Genomic DNA, 20,155 nt, shown 5'->3' on the forward strand with positions numbered 1-20,155 from the left:
CTCTTTCTCCCGCCCGCGGCCCCCAGTAACCCCCGGGATACCCTCAAACCCAATAATGGTTCCGTCCACAGCCACATCAATGTTTATTCGCTAAGTCCGGGTCCCAGTCTGTGACACACCTTCCCCCTCCCCTTCCCGCCCCTTGAAGTGGCCCGGGGCCGAGCCCCGCCTCCACTTCACCCTCAGCCAATTCCCGCCCAGATCTCAGGGGCTCATTTGCATTTCCGGGAGCATCTGCCCAATGGGAAGGCACAACCACGCCTCCTCTCCCGCGGGGGCGGTACTCTTGGTGGATTGCACCACTCTTGGGATTCAAAGATGGGGGGAGAATGCTTCCACAGATGTCAGGGTGACAAGAGGGTGGTCCCTCCTCATGTCAGAGTCCGGAGTTTAGCGGAAGAGGGGGTTCTGGCCTTGGAAAAAGCCCAGCAGTCCGCTGTCCGGGACGGGCTCCTTTATGATTTTCTGGATCTGTAGGTGGAAGGAGGATGGGTCAGGAAGAGTCAAGGTCCCCATCTCCATTATTTCAAATCCGAGGGACACTTATCTTCCTGAACCTCTTTGACAGCAGCTCTCTTCAAGTCAACCACTCACTTCTCACAAGTTCCCCTGGGGCCTCCCTTTCACCACACCTGCCTGGTTTAGCTCCTAACTGCCTGCCATCTTGGTCTGCTTTGCTGAGTTGGACCACTTAAGAATGGATGGCTCTGTCCTGGGACTACTTCTTCAGTAATCTCATCTTGTCTCTTTAAGGCCCTCAACTCCCAAATCCAGCCCCGGATTTGCCATCTGACTCATTTATGCAACTGCCTTTTTTCTCCTTTATCCAAAAGTCCTGCCAAGTTTATCCAGAAAATTAACCAACAGTAACAAAAACCAAAGCCTGCATCTCTACTGCCTCTATCCAGATTAAGTCTCCATCACTGCTTGCCTGGATGCCTGAGCAGTCTCTCTTCTCCCCCCACACCATCTATCCTTATCTGTTGGCTATATGATGCCAGAGAGATCTTTGCACTGTCAGCAGCCCTATGCAAAACCTCATTGGCTGCCATTGCTAAAACCCCAAATCTTTGCCAAAACATGGCTATAGCTCCAGCCTGCCTCTCCTCCTCCCACACCTGCCCAGCACTGACTGCACCCTGTTATGTATAGTTCCTTGAATAAGGCAAGCTCAGTCCTATCCCACCTCTTGACCTTTGGTGTACCACTCACCAAAGGGAGGGAATGACTGACTGCTCCTCCCTCTCTAGGTCTCAGGTACAAGGTCCCCTGCTATCATCCCTTTGCTCTCCTCTGCCCATTCCCTTCCAAGCTCCAGGTCAATGTGTTACTGAACAAGGGTTGGCTTTTCATCTCCACACTGTGATGCAAACTTCAGGAGGTCCGACCCTGCTGCTGCCCTAGGCATACCACAGTGGCTGCCAGAGTAGGTGTCCAACAAATGCTCCACAGAACTAAATGAAGAGGAGAGGACAAGATTGCGACTATCTGGTTCCAGCGTATCTCTGTCATCTTGAAGGCCAAGGGTTTGAAGCAAGTCAGACCCCAGTACATGGAGGTCATACCAGAAGTGTGTGTGGAGGTGGAGAGTCACCAGGACTGGACAGGGCAGAAGCCCAAGGGAGACTTCTGCCTACAGGGTCTCCACTGGACTGTCCCCCATGTCTGCCTGGCTCCTTCCCTTCATTCTATAGCCACCTTCTCCAGAAAGCCTCAGAACTACCCTATAAACCCCCTTCCTCTGCACTCTTACACTCCAGATAGCCCCTGCACATTATCCTTCCCTTACTTTTTTTCTTTTTGCAGAACTGGGGATTGAACCAGGGCCCCTCATATGCTAGCAAGTCCTCTGCCACCTGAACCCATTTCCTTCTCACCCTTGCTTAGTCTTTATGGCATCTCCTTTCTGTTTATGTATGGCAGAGGCATAAGTGAACTTAGCAGAACTAAGCTCCCCCTGGAGGTCCTGGACTGTTGTGTGCCTGGATGTATTCCTTGCCTACACAAGGGAGTGGCCCAGGGTGGATGACACAGGGACTCATTACCTCTTTGAACTTGGGGTGGGCAGCATCCCTCACAAGCTGCAAAATGAGTCCTTCACTGGTGGTGAGGAAAACACCACTCTGTCGCAAGCGGGCCAGTGCCACTAGTCGGTCCACCTGGCTGAAGAGAGCAAGAGGGAAGGAAGCCAGGTGTCCATGCAGTGGCAAGGACAATCCAACACCCTGGTACATAGACAGGTGGCCCCAGTTACTTCCCGCTCCCCCCCCCCCCCCCCCCCGGTATCCACCCCGGGGAGGGACCTCTCACCTTCGAGAAGTGCAGGCATCCACCACCACATGGACCTGCAGACCTCGGTCTAGGAGGTCTAGAGCTGTTTGCTAGGGGCAGAGAGAAGTCAAGGCCAAGCTCAACTAGAACTGGGGCCCAGTGAGGGACTGTGGATCCTGGGTCAGAAGTTGAGACAGGAATGGGGATGAGGGAGGCTCAGATCACAGCAAGGGCTCCCAGGGGAGGATGAAGGTCCCCTGCAGGAAAGGGGAGTTCCTGGAGGTGAGAATGGGCCCTCCCAGGGACACTCAGAATCTCACCATGATGCAGGCTTGTGTCTCGATACCACAGAGCATCACAGACCGCAGCTGGGGACAACTGTCTAACTCCTGCTGCAAGGCGGGCACCATGCTAAAGCAGGTCTTGCTCAGGGGCTGAAGACCATCAGCCCCCAGCTCGGGAACTGTGGGACCCAGGCCTTGTGGGTACTGCTCTGTCAGCACAGCTGGGACATTCAGCAGTCGGGCCACCTGCACCAGGGAGGGGAAGCAAAGGCCTGGGTCTCAGGGAAGAGGCTGGGCCTGGACCCCTGAGTCTGAGGGAGGAGGCTGGGCTTGGACTTCTGGGTCTGAGGCAGGAGGCTGGGCCTGGACCCCTGGGTCTGAGGGAGAAGGCTGGGCCTGGACCCTTGGGTCTGAGGAAGGAGGGCTGGGGCCTGGACCCTTGGGTCTGAGGGAGGAGGCTGGGTCTGGACTTCTGGGTCTGAGGTGGGAGGCTGGGCCTGGACTCCTGGGTCTGAGGGAGAAGGCTGGGCCTGGACCCTTGGGTCTGAGGAAGGAGGGCAGGGGCCTGGACCCCTGGGTCTGAGGGAGGAGGGCTGTGGTCTGGACCCCTGGGTCTGAGGGAGGAGGGCTGTGGTCTGGACTCCTGGATCTGAGGAGTAGGGCTGGGTCTGGACGCCCCATCTGAGGGAGGAGGACTGGGGCCTGGATCCCTGAGTCTGAGGCAGGAGGACTGGGACCTGGACCGCTGGATCTGAGGAGTAGGGCTGGGTCTGGACGCCCCATCTGAGGGAAGAGGACGAGGGGTCTGGAATCCTTTGTCTGAGGGAGGAGGGCTGGGGTCTTGATTCCCAGATCTGGAAGATGAGGGCCAACAGGTACCTTAAGCATTCGAGCGGCCACAGAGACGATCTGTGGAAAGTAGGCGATATTCCGAAACTTCTCCTGCATGTCACACAGGAACAGGATGGAGGATTCTGGGAGGACTCGCCCCAGGCCAAGCCTGGCTGCTGCCATTTCCTGGGGTTGGGCAGTGACAGGGTCAGGTGGGCAGAGGAGGTCAGGGTGTAGTCTCCAGCCTCCATTCAGGGTCCATTGGCTGCAGTCTGTGGCCTATACACCCTGCCCTCCATGGTCTTTGTATCTTTGTCCCCTATACCTGGACACACTCTTTTCTTCTTCCTGTCCTATCCATCTGTGAGGCCACTTCTTCAGGAAGCCTCTTCCAGCTATGTCTACCCTGGGTCCCCACTGTCACCCTCCAGCCCCGGCCTCCTTCTGGAGACTGTTACAATGTCAACAGCACTTCTGGGTGTCAGTTTCCACCTGCCCCTAATGCACGCCTGTCAGTCCTTCTGTGTCCTGGTTCCAGCCCCTTGCTCAGGGACTCCTGAATGTAGCTCCTATCATTACCCCAGCTCTTAGGGGAAACTGAGGCCTGAGAGTGAGGCAACCTGTCCAAGGGTATAGAGAGTTGGATGTGACCACTGAGGAAAAAAGAGCCACATTCTGCAAGAACTCTATCACCCCCTCCTGTACTACCTGCAGCAGCCACAGTTCTTTGAGATCCTCTAAGCCTGGTGCAGCTTAAGATTCCCCAGCATGGCCACTAACCCTCTCTGGCCTTTAGTTTACCCAGCCCTAGGGAGGAAGTTTGAGGCCAGCCTGGGTTACGCTGTGAGACCCAGTCTCAAAAAAAGCAGGGCAGTGGTGGGTCATGTCTATAAACCTGGGCACTTGGGAGGCAGAGATCAGGAAAACAGAGGTTTGAGGCCAGTCCTGGCAAATAGTTCACAAGATCCTACCTCAAAAATACCCAACACATGGAACTGGAGGTGTGGCTAAAGAATGCCTACTTTGCAAGCATGAAGCCCTGAGTTCAAACTCCAGTTCCAACGAAAAAAAAAAAAAAGAGAAAAAGAATGTAGCAGGGCACTGGTGACTCGTGCCTGTAATCCTGGCAACGCAGGATGCAGAGATCAGGAGCCTCCTGGTTTGAAGCCAGTCCAGGCAAATAGTTCACAAGACCCTATCTCAAAAAAAAAACCCATCACAAAAAAGGGCTGGTGGAGTGGTTCAAAGTGTAGGCCCTGAGTTCAAACCCCAGTATCACCAAAGTTGTGTGGGGGGAAGAGGGGAAGGCATAAAATGGTTACAAAAGTAAATCTTAGTGCTCAGATATAGCTCAGAGGTACAGCACTTGCCTAGCATGTGCAAGGCCCTGGGCTCCATCCTCAGCACAGAAAAAAAAAAGGGGGGGGGGATAAGTTTTATGCTATACATATTTTACCACAATTTAAAAATAGAAAAAGAAGGGGTAGGGCCTAGTAATATATATATATTATAAATATATAAATTATATATATATATATATAATAAATATATATATATAAAAAAATATATATATATTTTTTGGGTACTGGGGATTAAACTCAGGGCCTTGCACATGGCTAAGCAAGTGTGCTATCCTTGAGCTACAGTCCCAGCCCTTTTGTGTCTGTTTTTGAGATAGGGCCTCAATAACTTTGACCAGGCTGGTCTTGAACTCTAGGAACTCCTGCCTCTACCTCCTGAGGAGTGAGATTACAGACATGCAACACCATGCCAGCTTCAGTAATACTTTTATAAGGGAAGAAACTAAGTCCTGGAGGGACCTGTGACTTCCCCAAGATCTAGTTTAACCCAGGGTGTGCTGACTTCCTCAGTCAGTGTTTCTCCACACCTGGGGGCTGAGGCTCCATGAGCCAAAGTGGTTCTCTGCCCTCATCCCTTAGAAGCCTGTGTTTCTAGGTGCCCGGGTTGCTGCACAACTGGGGTTCCAGCTGGGTTTTTCATCTCTAGCTTTCTCCCCCTGTGCCTAGGTAGAGCTGTTTGCGCTCGGTCATCACATTAACTCACTCGACAAATGGAGAGCAGGAACCCACAAATGGCAATCTGCTACTTTTTAAGCTAGGTGGTTAAGTACACAGGTGTTTATTATTGTTAAAATTCTATATATCTACCATAGAAAATGTGTAACATAACTCTGGGAGGATGAGGCAGGAGGATTGTGAGTTTGAGGCCAGCCTGGGCTACAGTAAGACTCTGACTCAGAAAACAAATCTCACCTTTAAAAGTGAATAGAGGGCTGGGCATTGGTGGCTCACGCCTGTAATCTTGGCTACTCAGGATGCAGAGATCAGGAGGATTGAGGTTCAAAGCCAGCCCAGGTGAATAGGTCATGAGACCCTATCTTGAAAAAAACCCATCACAAAAAAGGGCTGGTGGAGTGGCTCAAGTGGTAGAGCACCTGCCTAGCAAGTGTGAGGCCCTGAGTTCAAACTCCAGCCTTCACCCCTTTGCCCCCAAAAAAGTGAATCTGAGCTACTCAGAAGAGAGATCAGGAGGATCATGGTTCAAAGCCAGCCCGAGAGACCCTCGCTCAAAAAAACCCATCACACACAAAAAAAGGGCTGGTGGAGTGGCTCAAGGTGTAGGCCCTGAGTTCAAATCCCAGTACCACCACCAAAAAAAAATGATGACGATGGATTTTTTTGGGGGTGGAGTACTGGGACAAACCCAGGGCCTCATACCTACTAAGTACATACTTTACCACTGAGTTCTATCCCAGTGTAATGGTGGATTTTGCCTTACAGGATGTTTATCTAAATTTTTAAAAACAGAATGGAAACTCACTTTCAAAGAAAACCAATTACAACTGTGACAAGGGGTAGGATTTGCCAAGAACATGATCTATGTTGGCAGGGTCTGAAAACCTCTCTCTGAGGAAGTAAAGAGGGGAAAATGATGTTTCAGAAAACATTAAGCTGACTGCCACTCACTTATCATTACCCCCCACCACCACCCATTGGCTTTTCTCTGACTTCAGGACTGAGGAACAACTCCTGCCACAAGGCTATGGGGACCCTTCTGGCCTCAGCCCAATCAAGTCCCACCCCAGGGCCTTTGCATCTCTCCATCCCACCTCTTTCCTGCACCTGGAGTGCTGTAATTACTCCTGGTGCTAACCTCTCCTACCCTGATCACAAGGCAGGACCATGGAAGACCAGCACAGAGGGACATTTCAGAGGGAAACAGGAGCTGGAGAGCTGCCTGATGGGCCAGAAAAGCCCTGGAGGTCTCCGCTGAGGGCAGCAGGAAGTCTCTGGGGGCTGGAATGTCATAAAGACAGACAGATGACAGCACACAGAAGAGCTCCCACATGGCCACATTTCTCAAGCCCTCTGACCCAGAAGTCTCTAAAGTGTTTATCTGGCAGACATTCCTGTGAAACCACACCAGGTTATTAACTGCAGGGCAAATGAGCAGAAATAAACCCAAACATCCAGAGTTAGGGCACTGGTGGCAGAAGTTGCGGTATATCCATGCTACAGAATTCTTTGCAGCTAGAAACTTCTGTTGGGAAGCTTTTTAAGTAGCAAAAGTGCTCAGGAGAAGTGAAAGGGGAGGACACCGTGGGTGGAATGCTCCCATTTGTGCCAAAAAATGGGAAATGTGTCTGATATCTCCACCTGCTATCTCACACATAAGGACAGAACACTGGGAACCGGTTTGGGGAGCAAAGTGTGAGGGGGACTTGACCCACACTGTGTCCTATTCTGTTCCTTTTGAATTTTGGACAATGTGTAACAGGTTGTCCAGTGAATAATAAACACAAGCTTTGCATAAGGTCTAAATCCAGCAAAACCAACCCTTGGTGATAGAGGTCAGGACAGTGGGGCCTTGTGGGGGAAGCTACACTGCCTGAGTAGTACGCTGTTTACACCAGGGTGTTCACTTCATGAACATTTATTTACTTATCTGAGCTCTGTATTTTAACTGGTACCACTTTCTGTGCATATGGTATACTTCCATAAAGTTTTTGAAATGAAAAATACAATGAAGAAGTTTCAATGGCCATGGTGGTGGGGTCTGACTAGAGGAAGAGCCTAGTTGGAATCCCCAAAAGCAGCTAGAAAGGGGAGGTCCCAGAAACTCAGGGTTCCTCCCACATGATAGGCAAGAGCTCTACCGCTTGAACGGCACCCCCCAGCCCTCTTTTTCCTATCTTTCCTTGTCCCCTTTTGTTTTCCCTTTCCTTCCTTCCTCTTTTTTTTTTTTTTCTGGTGGGATTTGAGTTGCTATTTTGTCTTTGAGATAAGGTCTTGCTAAGGCTGGCCTCCAACTGCAGATCCTCCTGCCTTCACCTCCAAAAAGCTGGGATTACAGACGTATACCACCTTGCCCAGCATGACTCCCCAGGTTTCTGGTTCAGTGTGGGGCATGGTCTTAGACTAATTGGGACCTGGGGGTTGAAAACGACATTTTGGCGAGAAAATGACCAGTTTGAGGGAGTATGTATGTGGAGGTAAGAGGTCTGGAGTGGAGACAGATTTGGGACTGTCGTGGGGCATCGTGAGAAGGTTCAGAAGAAGGGGGGTAAGGAATACCCATGGGAGAAGGCGACACGCCCGAGGTGAGCGGCCACCTGGAGAGAGGGTGGGGCTGTCTTTCCCCCCAGGTGTCATTGGGAACCCAGCTCTGGACCTGGTTCTGTGACCTTGGACAAATTTCACTCTCAATCTGGGCCTCAGTTTCCCCCTGGGAGAAATGGGGATCAAACCCATCAGCCATTTGCCAGGTAGATGCAAAGTTTGACCCCGGGCATGGAGGCGGCGGCCGCCACCCGGAGAGAGTTTGTGTCCCTCCCCGGTGGCCTTGTGGTGAGTTGGGCGGAGTCCTCCCGCTGGAGGCAGAACCACCTCTTCCCGGTTTGCAAGGTGGGACGGTCGGTCTCCCAGCAGCGGGCTCAGAGAGCGGGGACCTACCCGGAAGATACCAGATTGGAGTCCGGCCGGCCCCTCCGCAGGTGAAGCCTGGGGACTTTCGCCACTCTGCAACCCGCTGGGTTCTGGGATTGGGTCACCGTTTCGCCCTGTCCGGACACGTGGCCCGCCTCCAAGTGTCCGCGTCCTGCCCGCCTGGGCCAAATCGTCCAATCGTCGATTGCTTCGCTCTGCCCCCTCCCCACTCCCCGCTTCTTGGCCAATCCGCATGCGTCTCTGCTTCGCCAGTGAAGGGCCGGACTGCGAAGCTGTCAGTCTGGAGGATCTGATTGGTCTATAGTGGCCCGGGAGGCAGCAGATCTGACCAATAGGGAGTCGTGGAGGAAATGCGTTGCGGCGGATACCGGAGTTGTGCAGCGCTGTGAGAGCTGAGTGCTCAGATTCAAGCTCGGAGGGTTGTTGGTGGCGTCGGGTTCAACCTACCAGATGGCTGAGCGCCAGAGAGAACGAGCGAGCCAGCGATCGAGCGAGGCTCTGCCCAGGATAGGGGACGTTCTGGGGCTCGAATCCTGGCTCTTCTGTCAAAAGACAGGCTGCAGCCGGACGCTGGTATCCTAGCTACTTGGGAAGCTGAGATCGGGAGGATCACAGCTGGAGGCCAGCCCAGGGAAATAGTTCTCAAGACCCTATCCCCAAAAATAGCCAGAGTAAAATGGACCTGGAGGTGTGGCTCAAGTCATGAGTTCAAACCCCAGTCCCCCCCATCCCCCCCGAAAGCTCTAGGCTCTAAATTAAATAGATATCTAGATAGATAGATAGAGAGATAAATGGAAAAGAAAAGAAAAACTTACAAAGACATCCAAGTACTTTCCAGGAAAGAATTAAGGATGCAATTGAGGAATTTGACCACCTCCTCACCCTACCCCCACTAAACCACTTGTTTTGTTTTCCTGTCTGTGCAGCACCTGCCTCCTTGTAACATTTAGACTCTGTGCTTGGAAATAAAGGTTGAGAGAAAGAGGCAGAGAATTTCCCATCTGTCTTGGAACAAACTCCAAGTTCCACCCAAGTCATGGTGGGCCTTTGGGAACCGCTCAGACCTCCTCTCTTGCCACACTTTCCCTGCTCACTCCACTCCAGTCACACTGCCCTCCCTTGCTATCCCACCTCACGGCCTTTGCATATGCCGTTCTCATTCACAGACCACAGATCTCCCTGACTATCTCCTTCTTGGCATTCAAGGCCTTCCCTGACCACCTGACTCAAGTAGGCTCTGAATCAGGTTGTGGTTTTATTTCCAACTCAGCACTAATTCAAAACTGAAATTGAGACTGTAGGTTAGCTTTTGAAATACTATCCATATACTCATTTATTGTCAGTTCGTCTCTGGCAAACACACACATGCACATGAGCTCTGCCAGGGCAGGGGTCTTGTCTGCCTTGTTCACCACTCAACCTGGACACCTGGGCCTCGGCCTGTTCCATAGTAGATACTCAGTAAATCTTTGGGAACAGTTGAGATGAGAGTAGACATTAGGGAGAGATGAACCAGGGCAAGAAGGAGCCACAGAAGTGGAGATGAGGCTGTGAAGAAAGAAGGGAGAAGGCAGGGGGCAAGGAGAAGTACAAGGGGCTCCCAGAAGGGCAGAGTGGGCCCTGGACCTGGGAGAAGGCCCCTGCAGTGGTGGGATGCTGGGCTTGGTTGATTTTCTCAGAGTCTGTTAGGGAGCAGATGGGTTGGAGGCTCCAGGGGAGGGCTCTCTGGTTTGTCCTGGGGCCTGGTCTGGTTGTGACTGGGCATCACTGGGCCCCCCGAGTCCTCAAGGATCCTCTGAGAATCCCAAGCACAAGGGACCTCCCACCTGTCCTCCCAACCCCAGCTGAGAGCTGCAGGCTCAGCCTCCTCCTCCAGGGAATGCTGGGGAGGGAGTAGAGGGTCAGAGAAATGTAGAGCTTCCTTCAGGTCCCTCGGCCTCAGGTCCCCCTGGCCCAGAGCATGATAGGACACTTCCGATGCCAGGAGAGGAGGATCAGCAGTCACAGGCTGTAAGAAGAGGTCAGATGGCACTGAGGGACACTCTGGGGTGAGCACAATGTCATCAAAGAGGTCGAAGGTTGAGGTGTCCAGGGCAGCAAGGCTCAAGCTGGGGTTAGCATGGGACAACTCCATGGGGGCCACAGCACAGGCCACCCCCAGGAAGGGGGATGGAGGGGGTGGCGGAGGCCTTTTGGGTGGCAGTCTTTGGGGAGGTGCCTCCTGGGACAGAATGGATAGGGCCAGGCGTTGGGTAGCAGCCTCAATCGTGGCGAACTGCCTGCAGAGAGACAGGTGTTAGTTGGGTGACCTCAAAGGACTACCCCCCTGCCTGCCACCCCAGAAGAGACTTGCCCCTTTTTTCCACCCACATTTTTCTTCTCCATGCTAATCTTCCTGTGCTGTCTCCATTTTCTTTCCTTCCTTCCTTCCTTCTTCTTCTTTCTTTCTTTATGGCACTGGGGCCTCAAGCTTGATAGGCAGGTGCTCTACCACTTGCCACTCCACCAGGCTTTTTTTGTGTTGGGTTTTTTTTAGAGATAAGCTCTGGAGAAATATCTGCCTGGGGCCGGTGAGCCTCCTGGTCTCTGCCTCCTAAGTAGCTAGGATTACAGGCGTGAACCACTGGTGCCGAGCTTGACTCCATTTTCTTGAATCTGACAGTTCAGTGTTTCTGACCGCATTTCTGGATAGCTGTGGGGGATGGACACTGCACAAGGCAGTTCCTCTGAGCACAATTTGACATTGTAGATTTATTATGACCAAAATATAAAAGTGAAAAATGTGTTAGGAAGGAATGCCATTGAAATATTCACACAAAGCCAGGCTCAAGGCCACCTTGGGCAAATAGTTCCTGAGACCCCCACCTACAAAATAACCAGAACAAAATGGGATGGAGGTGTGGTTTAAGCAATAGTACACCTGCATTGCAACCTTGAAGCTCTGAGTTCAAACTCCAGTCATACATATATATATATATATATAGTGTATATATATATATGCATATATATATACTGCATATATATATATTGCACAAAAGTTTACTAGAGGCAATATGGACCTGCCATATTGATGCCTTGTGGAGTCTGTTGAATTTGTCCACCTCTCAGCATCTCCACCAACCTCTGGCTGGAGTCTTTGGCTTCTCCCACCTGCAAAAGCCACTGTAAAACCCCCACTGCAGGGATATAGCTCAGAGGTACAGTGCCTGTCTAGCATGCACAAGGGTGTGAGTTCCATCCCCAGTACCGCAAAAAAAATGTGATGAAAGTGTTAACAACGCTGGTACAGTCTGTGATCAGAAGATCCTTGTTTTTGTGCTCCAAATGGAAAAATCCAAGCAGAACACATGGGTGGGGCAAGGTAGGATAGCTTTATTGAGAAAAAGGGCATCACCTGTTCTCCCAGGTGAGGAAAGGGAAGAAGAAGCAGAGGGCAAGGTAGACGTAGGTGGAGTCCGCTGGCAGAGCGAGCATACTTTTCTTTTTCAGGTGCCTTTAAAACCTACACTACCCCACGGGAGGGCAGACCCAGGAGGTTCCCACCCAATAATGAATGAGTGGGGAGGGGCATGGGCAGTTCCCAGCCAGATGAGGGTGGTCTGGCCATCCCCAGGCAACCTACAGGAGCCCTAAACTTTTCCTACTTCTAGCCTGCCTCAGAAGGGTAGAGAAGGCAGATAGCAGCTAAAGCAAAGAAGATGATTCGAGGGCATCTGGGATTAGGAAGTTGCTCTGTTCTAGATGTGAGTGTTAATTACTTGAGTGGGTTCCCTTTGGGAAGATTCACAGAGGTCTATATTGATGATGGTGATGATGATGATGGCATGTATGTGTAGGTATATGTTAAACTTCCATAAAAGACCAAGTATGGTGGCTCATATCTGTAATCCCAGCTACTTGGGTGTTGAAGATGGGAAGGACTGTGGTTCAAGGCCAGCCCAGGCAGAAGTTAGGAGACTTCATCTCAACAAATAAGAATCTGGGTGTGGTGGTGTGTGTCATCCCAGCTATAGGGGTGGGGGAGAGGAGTATATAGGAGTAGTGGTCCAGGTCTGCCCAGACATAAAAGCAATACCCTATTTGAGCTGGGCTACTCAGGAGGCAGAGATCAGGAAGATGGGAGCCAGTCCCATATCCTATATCAAAAAAAAAAAAAAAAAAGGCTGGCAGAGTGGCTCAAGCAGTTACTGCCTGCCTAACAAGTGTGAGTTCAAACCCCAATGATGTAAAAAAAAAAAAAAAAAAGCAATACCATATTTGAAAAATAACTAAAGCAAAAAGGATTCAGGGTTCAAACCCCAGGACTTAGAAGGGAGGAAGGAAAGGAGCTGGTGTGTGGGGGGGTGCAGAGAGAAAAATACATTGAGGTGGGCACTGTGGCTCACATCTGTAATACTAGTAACTCAGGAGGTAGATATCAGGAGAATTGCAGTTCAAAGCCTGCCCAGGCAAGTAGTTCCCAAGACCCTATCTCAAAAAAAAAAAAAAAAAAAAAACCCATAAAAAAAAGGGCTGGTGGAGTGGCTCACAGTGTAGGCCCTGAATTCAAGTCCCAGTACTGGGAAAAAAGAAAGAAAGAAATACACTAAATGTTATCAACAATATGATATAGGAGATGGGCATCTCAGTGACTATAGAAGTGGATCTCAGACTTGGGCACATGTCAGAATCACCTGCAGCTGCCTATGAGAACAGAGGTTCCTGGCTAGTACCTCAGTTTCTGGTTCTGTAGGTCTGGGGTGGGGTTGCCGAGTGAGATGTTGCCACTGCAGGAGGTCTTGGCCCCACTTTTGAACACCACTGCCTCAGACAATGGGCTTCACTTTTCTGTAGGTTTGAAATTTTCCACAATAATTAAAAAGTCAGCAATCCTTATGCATAGGTGGATGGGGATTCCTGGGGGAGCAGGACCTGAGAGAAACTTGGGGGGACATAGCTGGCAGTGGAAGATGTTGAGGACAGCAGCCACTCACCTGGATATTCTCAGGCTGAGCCCAGGGGAAGGTGCTCAGGTCTGCCCGGTCTGTCCTCAGGCTGCACTGATGCACGCGCGGTGTGTGTGTGTGTGTGTGTGTGTGCGTGCATGCAGGAGGTGGCCTGTGTCTCTGGGGAGCAGGGGGCAGAATGTGGCATGCGAGGCAGGCATGCCTGGGATGCTAATAACAGAGATCCCAGGGAAGTGTGGGGAGTGAAGGAAGCATTAGCCCAGGGGCCTGACGGGGGTCTGCCATGATGGAAAAAGGGCCCAAGTGGTTGACAGGTGGCTTAAGGGGAGTTAGAAAGCCAGCTCTTGAACTCTGTGGTGGTGGGTAGCAATGGTGGTGGGAGGGAGGCATTCTGGGTGTGGCCAGGGCTGGGAAGGGAGGCTGGGTGGTGTCAAAACTGGGGTTACTCAAATTTGGTTCCAAGACTTCCTAGGGCAAGATCTGGGCTGGGTATGAGGAGCAACCTATTTACAGAAAAGTGGACCCTTGGTCAAATCCCTTTACTTCTGTGCCTCAGTTTCCTCAACTGCAAAGTGAGGATTAAATAGCATCTCCCTTCCAGGTAGATGTGTGGAAGTTTAATGAGTTCATAGTCACTGTGAGCAAGTACTAACTTATGAGTTCATAGTAAAGGCTTAATACAATGCCTGGCACGTGTTAAGACCCCTACACTTGGTTATCATCACTGCCATCATCACCATAATCACTCTCATGAAAATCACCACCATTACAATCCTCATCAACTTCTCCACAATCTCCACATAATCCTTGAGACCAACTTCACCATAGTCATCCTCACCATCCTTACCAGCATCACCATCATCCTATCACCACCATCTCCATCACCACCATCACTATCATACTATCACTGCCATCATCACCATCTCCATAACCATTACCATCACCACCATACTGTCATCATTGTCACCACCACTGTTGTTATCACCATCATCTCTATCACCATCACTGCCATCACCTCACCACCATCACCACACCACCATCACCATCACAACCATCTGCATCACCATCACCACCATCACTATCATACCATCACCGCCATCACTATCACCTCCATCACCATTGCTATCACCACCATACCGTCATCATTATTACCACCATCACCACCATCTCCATCATATCACCATGATAGAGTCCCTAGGAAAGCCAGGTCCAGGAGGCCTGAGGAGTGGTAAAAGAATGGGCTCTTTTTTTTTTTTTGATAGTTATATTTACTCACTAGCTGTGAGCCTTGGGCAGGCAAATCATGAACCTCTCCAAGTTTCCTGGTCTGTGACGTAGGGACAAAGACAGAACCTCCCATGGAGGTTTACTGGAGCATTAAGTGACATATTGTATGTCACTTACCAGGTGTACCTGACCCACAGCAGGGTACTATTTACTGTTTCATGGGAGAGCCCAAGGCAAGGTGGGATGGGCTGGGTGAGGTATGGGAGGGAGGGTGGACTGGAGTGGAGGTCTGAGGATGTAGAGGTTCCATGATGACAGAGATGGGGAAGACCATTGCCAGGCATAGGGAACAGCATGTGCAAAGGCCCAGAGGCTGAATGGTGAGGCACCCAATAGGGAGCAGAGCCTAATGGGCCTGAGCCTTTGTCCTGAAGACAATGGAGAGCCCAGGGAGGTACTTGAACAGGACAGTGACTGAGTGTGAGTTAGGAAGACCTACCTGCCAGTGCCAGCCCTGCCTCTGAAAAGCAGATGGTTAGATCCCTCCTCCCCACACATTGCCCCAGCCTGGCCTCCCCACTGGACCACTGCAGTCTGTCACTTCCAACCTCGCTTCTACAGTCTGCTGACCAAGCAGCCAGCATGGCTTTCCAGACCCCACCCCACCCGACCCCACCCCACCCTGCTCCAAGCCCCAGCCCTCCAGAGGTCCGCAGGGTACCCCCCAACCAGCCCAGCTTCTTCTTCAACCCAGTCCCCTCCCCCTTATACTCTTCTCCTGCCACACTGGCTTCCTTCAGGCTGGGCACTTCCTGCCCTAGGGTCTTTGCACTGGCTGTGTCCCCTGCTCCTCCCCCAGAGGCCCAGGGGGCTCCTTCCCTCACTCCCGCTAGGTGTTTGCTCACCTCAGTGATGTCATCACCTGGGTCACCTCCCTTAAAATACCCACACCTGCCCACACTCTTTCCTGCCTCGTTTTCCCCACCACCTTTTGACATACTCTAGTATTATTTGGGTTTTTAGTTTTTTGGCAGTACTGGAGTTTGAACTCAGGGCCTCCTGCTTGCTAGGCAGGTGCTCTACCACTTGAGCCATGCCCCCCTAGTCCTTTTGCCTTTAGTTTGTTTTTCAGATAGGGTCTTGCGCTTTTGCCTAGGCACATCTCAGACTGCAATCCTCCTATGTTCATCTCCTGAGTATCTGAGACCACAAACAGGTGCCACCATGACTGGCTGTATTTTTTTAAATTGAGATAAAATGTACATAACATAAAATTTACAATCTAAAAGTGTGAGGCTAATTCTGTGGCATTTAGCATACTTGCCATGTTGTGCAACCCCTACCTCTAATTTATAGTTTCAGAACTTTTCATCATCCCAGAAGGAAACAAACCCCTTACCAATTAACAATCACCACCAACCTCCTGCCAAGGTCCTGCCTGGTATCTGTCCAGAGTCTATCTCTGTGGATTTGCTGGTCTGAACATTTATTTCAGAAACATGGAATCCTGCATGAAGTAGTCTTTTACGGCTTCTCTCTCTTCCCATCATGTTTTCAAGTGGCATCTTTCCATCTCACTTGCTTATTTATTTGGGCCATTCCTTACCGTCTGTCAACCCACAGGAACCCAGGCTCTAGGATGGTAGGGAATTACATCTGTTTTGCCTAGCACACAGTAGGTACTCAATAAGTGCACACTGAGTGGTGTTCAAACCTAGTTATGGGGGTCTAGCCTTTGCCCGGTGGGGGGGTGGTATCTCCAGGTCCCTCCCCACCCCTGGCTGCCACCCCCCTCCTGCTGCCCCTCACCTGCAGATCTGGTTGTGCAGGAACCTCCGGTGGTTGGGCCTCCTTTTGGAGAGCCGGGTGCGCCGGGGCTGCAGCGCCCGCAACATGTGCACAGCCGCCCCACTCACAAAGGCACACAGCTCCTGAGGGCCTGGTTCTGAGACCCCATGGGCTGCAGGGGCCCCAGGGTGCATGGCTGGGGTGCTCAGGTGTAACTCCTCTCAATACTGATAGGAAAGCACCCCCAAATCTGTGATGGGGAGGGGTTGGCACTGCCCAGATGGGGGGCAGTCGCAGGGACTAGGATTAAGCCCTGAGCCAGTGCCTGCTTCCCACAGCAGGACCTGGAGGTTTGAGGACCCGCAGGTGAGGGGCTGATATAGAAAGGCAAAGGATAGGATGGGGAGGGGCCTGGCGTGTGCCCCCCTCCAAAGTGCCCAATTAGCACATAGTTGGACCTGGGATATAGGACAGGGGTGGATAAGTGGGGGGGTGGACAGAGCAAAGTGCCTGGAGATGGTCAATTAAGGGGACAAAGGCCTTGTTAAGGAGGCGAGGCCAGGCGGGAGTCAACCGAGCAATTAGTATTGAGGGTCCTTAATTGCAGTAGTGCAGAGGGAGGGGCGGGCAGCAGCTGCAAGAATGGGAGCTAGCCTGTGAGAGGGGTGCTAGCCAGCACCTCTAGGGGTGGGGCAGACACACACATCACCCATTCAGCCCCAAGCCTTCTCCCTGCATGCCTTCTGTCCCTTTTCTCCCAGCCCAGTGTCTTTAAGAGAAACTGAGGCCCAAGTTCTCCAATCAGAAGGAGGGGCTGGCTTCTGGAAGGTGGCGATGGAATTCTGAGGTTCATGCAGAGGAGTAAGCAGGGGAGAAGGAAGGAGAGGGCCTCTGGGGGTGGGGAGGGGGGAGAAGAACACACCAGCCTTCTTTCCCCCAAGATATTTTATTGCGGGCCAGGGATCCAAATGTTGGTGGGAGGCAGAGAAGGGGCCTTTCGTGACAGGTTTCCGTCTTAGATGTGTATGGGGTCTCCAGCCCCTCCATCTCTCTAGCCACTGGCTGTCTCTGATCCCACCCCCCACTTCTCATGCTGTCCTCTTCCTGTTGTCTGTCTGTCCTTCCCTGGTGTTCATGGTTCTTTCTGATTCTTTTGTGTGTGTGTGTGTGTGTGTGTGTGTGTGCACGCGTGATGGGTTTTTTTGAGATAGAGTCTCACAAACTACTTGCCCCGGCTGGCTTTGAACTGCAATCCTCTGATCTCTGCCTCCTGAGTAACTAGGATTACAGGTGTGAGCCACTGGCATCCAGCTGTTGTCTCTGACTCTGTCTCCCAGAATACATGCATCTGTCTTTTGCCACATCTGGAATCTCTCAGTCTGGCCCTTAGGCTCTGAATGCTCCCCATGGCCACTGTCTGTCCTGATTAGGCAGGTGTGTGTGTGTGTGTCTGAGACATGCCTGTAATACTAAGAGACCTGTCATTTGTTGTCTTGTTCCTCCCCAGCTCTCAGGCCCAGAGGGGAAAGCACAGGGTCCCTTGGCATTGGGTGTGAGTGAACCCCCCAAGTCTCTGAAGAATTGGGGAGGGAAGGGCTTAGGCCCTGAATGCTAGCCAGGGACTGTCGCTGTCATGGCTGAGGCCTGACTTTTGCTAGCTCAGTTCTTCATCCTGACCTGCATTCCTTGCCCCCAGGAGCCAAGAGCAACAGTCTGCAGGCCAGCTCTGTCTCCAAGCCAGGCCTCACTTGACACACAGAGCCACCACTGGAGCTTTGGTCTTGGGATTTTTCACCAGGGGGCGCCAGTGTCTCGGCTGGTGCTGGGAGGCCAGGCTCAAGATTCCAGGCCTCTTCTGTTCTATCACTGGTGATCAGGGCTGCCGGCTGGAGGTGCTGGCCAGGTATCTGTCAGTCTCCTTTCCCTTTCCCAGCCCTTGCAGTGGTGTGTGTGTGTGTGTGTGTGTGTGTGTGTGTGTGTGTGTGTGTGTGTGTGTGTGTAATTTAGTCATTCAACAAATGTGCATCAAGCATTTGCAGCATTGAGCAAGACAGCACCATCTGTCCCTGTAAGCTCTGCAAACAAGCAATGAGAAAACATCAGCTCAGGAGGCACCCTGACGGTGCTGAGACCAGTAAGATGAAGGCTGGGTGGGAGTGGGGGCTGCTTCCATGAGGACACCAGCTCTGAGGTGACAACTATCCGGCAGTCTGAGAGCTGCAGTCTCTCCTGAGGTCAGGGTGCTCTTCCGAGCTCACACAGCAGAGTTCTTCCCAGGCATCTGTGGAAGCCATGGAGGCTCATGTCTTCAAGGCCAGCAGAACCTCTGGTGCTTCACCACTCTGACCTCTAGGCTCAGTTCCAAAGTGTTGACTGATGACATGAGATCCAGTCAGGGTTCTCTTCCTGTATTAGGGCTCTACAGAGAAACCAAAGCAGGATCAGTAGGATCTACTATTTATCAATCAGCCAATCAATTGATGGAGGTACAAAGATATCAGTAAATATGGATAGATATGTCAATATAGATACATCTCTTCAGAAAGAGTTTAATAAGGTACTGGCTCGGGCTGGTGGAGTGGCTCTATCAATAGAGAGCCTGCCTAGCAAGTGTGAGGCCTTGAGTTCCAGCCCCAGTACCATCAAAAAAGTAAAAACAGAAATTGACTCATGCAACTGTGTCTTGTAATCTGTCAGCAAGCTGGAGACCCAGGAAAGTCAGTGACATTCAGTGTTTTCCCTGATGCCAGGGTTTGCCATAGAGTTTGACACGCAGTCAACTTTGGTCTGCAAATATTCCATGGAAGATTCCATGCAGTAAATAATTCGTTAGTTTTAACTCACATGCCATTCTGAGTCATGTGATAGGATCTCGTGCAATCCACCCTGCCTTTCCAAAAGGTAAATCATTCCTTTGTCCAGTGTTTCCATGCTGTATATGCTACCCACCAGTTAATCATTTAGCAACCATCTCAGTTACCAAATCAACTATCAGAATATCATAGTGCTTGTGTTCCAGTAACCCTTATTTTACCTAATAATGACCCCAAAGTGTAAGAGTAGTGATGCTGACAATTGGGATATGCCAAAGAGAAGCTGCAAAGTGCTTCCTTTAAGTGAAAAGGTGAAAGTTTAGTTAATAAAGGAAAAAGTATATGCTGAGTTTGCCAAGATCTGCAGTAAGAACAAAGCTTCTACCCATAAAACTGAGAAGAATGAAGACATTTGTGCTGGATTGCTATTGCATATCAGACTGCAGAAGTTTTGGCCAAATGTGTGATAAATGCTTAGTTAATATGGAAAAGGGGGCTTGGTGTGGTGGTACACTTCTGTAATCCCAGCTACTCAGGAGGCAGACAGGAGATCATGGTTTGAGGCCAGCCAGGGCAAAAAAGTTAGCAAGACCCAATCTCAAATGACAAGGTGGACTATCCACATAGTCAAGTTATGGAATCAGTCCACATGCCTAACAACCAATGAATAGATAAGAAAAATGTGATATACACACACAGTGGAGTACTACTCAACCACTAACAAGAATTAAATTATGTTGTTTGCAGGAAAATGGAACTAGAGATCAACATCTTAAGTGAAATAAGCCTAGCCCAGAATAAATATTGGATGTTTTCTCTCATATGTGGAATCTATATCTAAATAAATAATAAATATAATATATGAATGTAAAGTGGGGACTGTTGGGGAAAGTCAGTGGGGAGAGGGGAAAGGAGAAGGTGGTAGAAGTGAGTATGATTGAAGTAGATTCTATGTGTGTATAAGAACTGCATAATGAAATCCACTAAAAACTGTAAAATAAAAGGAATGGGAGAAGAGGGGTAAGAAA

At 50.8% G+C, this 20,155-nt stretch overlaps 2 protein-coding genes across 2 annotated transcripts; both read right to left on the reverse strand.

Moving 5' to 3' along the window:
• Positions 1-66: 66 nt before the first annotated feature.
• On the reverse strand, positions 67-8,514 carry Isoc2 (isochorismatase domain containing 2). The gene is made up of 6 exons (XM_020179724.2): positions 8,360-8,514; positions 3,435-3,572; positions 2,592-2,801; positions 2,311-2,381; positions 2,046-2,163; positions 67-471 (listed from the first exon to the last, which is right to left on the reverse strand). Exons 2-6 carry the CDS (start codon positions 3,567-3,569, stop codon positions 391-393), a joined length of 615 nt encoding a protein of 204 aa, XP_020035313.1. The 5' UTR covers positions 3,570-3,572; positions 8,360-8,514; the 3' UTR covers positions 67-390.
• A 1,514-nt stretch (positions 8,515-10,028) lies between these two features.
• C16H19orf85 (chromosome 16 C19orf85 homolog) lies at positions 10,029-16,508 on the reverse strand. Its single transcript, XM_074057379.1, has 2 exons — positions 16,336-16,508; positions 10,029-10,632 (listed from the first exon to the last, which is right to left on the reverse strand). Exons 1-2 carry the CDS (start codon positions 16,506-16,508, stop codon positions 10,029-10,031), a joined length of 777 nt encoding a protein of 258 aa, XP_073913480.1.
• Positions 16,509-20,155: the final 3,647 nt, after the last annotated feature.

The sequence above is a fragment of the Castor canadensis genome, chromosome 16 (assembly GCF_047511655.1).
Source record: "Castor canadensis chromosome 16, mCasCan1.hap1v2, whole genome shotgun sequence".
NCBI lineage: Eukaryota > Metazoa > Chordata > Mammalia > Rodentia > Castoridae > Castor > Castor canadensis.

Coding starts and splice junctions, on each gene's coding strand:
- Isoc2 (XM_020179724.2), bottom strand. CDS start 3,569: ATGGCAGCAGCCAGGCTTGGCCTGGGGCGAGTCCTCCCAGAATCCTCC. Junction 2,802..3,434: donor TGGCCGCTCGAATGCTTAAG/GTACCTGTTGGC, acceptor TCCCTGGTGCAG/GTGGCCCGACTGCTGAATGT. Junction 2,164..2,310: donor GATGCCTGCACTTCTCGAAG/GTGAGAGGTCCC, acceptor TGCTCTCTTCAG/CCAGGTGGACCGACTAGTGG.
- C16H19orf85 (XM_074057379.1), bottom strand. CDS start 16,508: ATGCACCCTGGGGCCCCTGCAGCCCATGGGGTCTCAGAACCAGGCCCT. Junction 10,633..16,335: donor CTGCACAACCAGATCTGCAG/GTGAGGGGCAGC, acceptor GTCTCTCTGCAG/GCAGTTCGCCACGATTGAGG.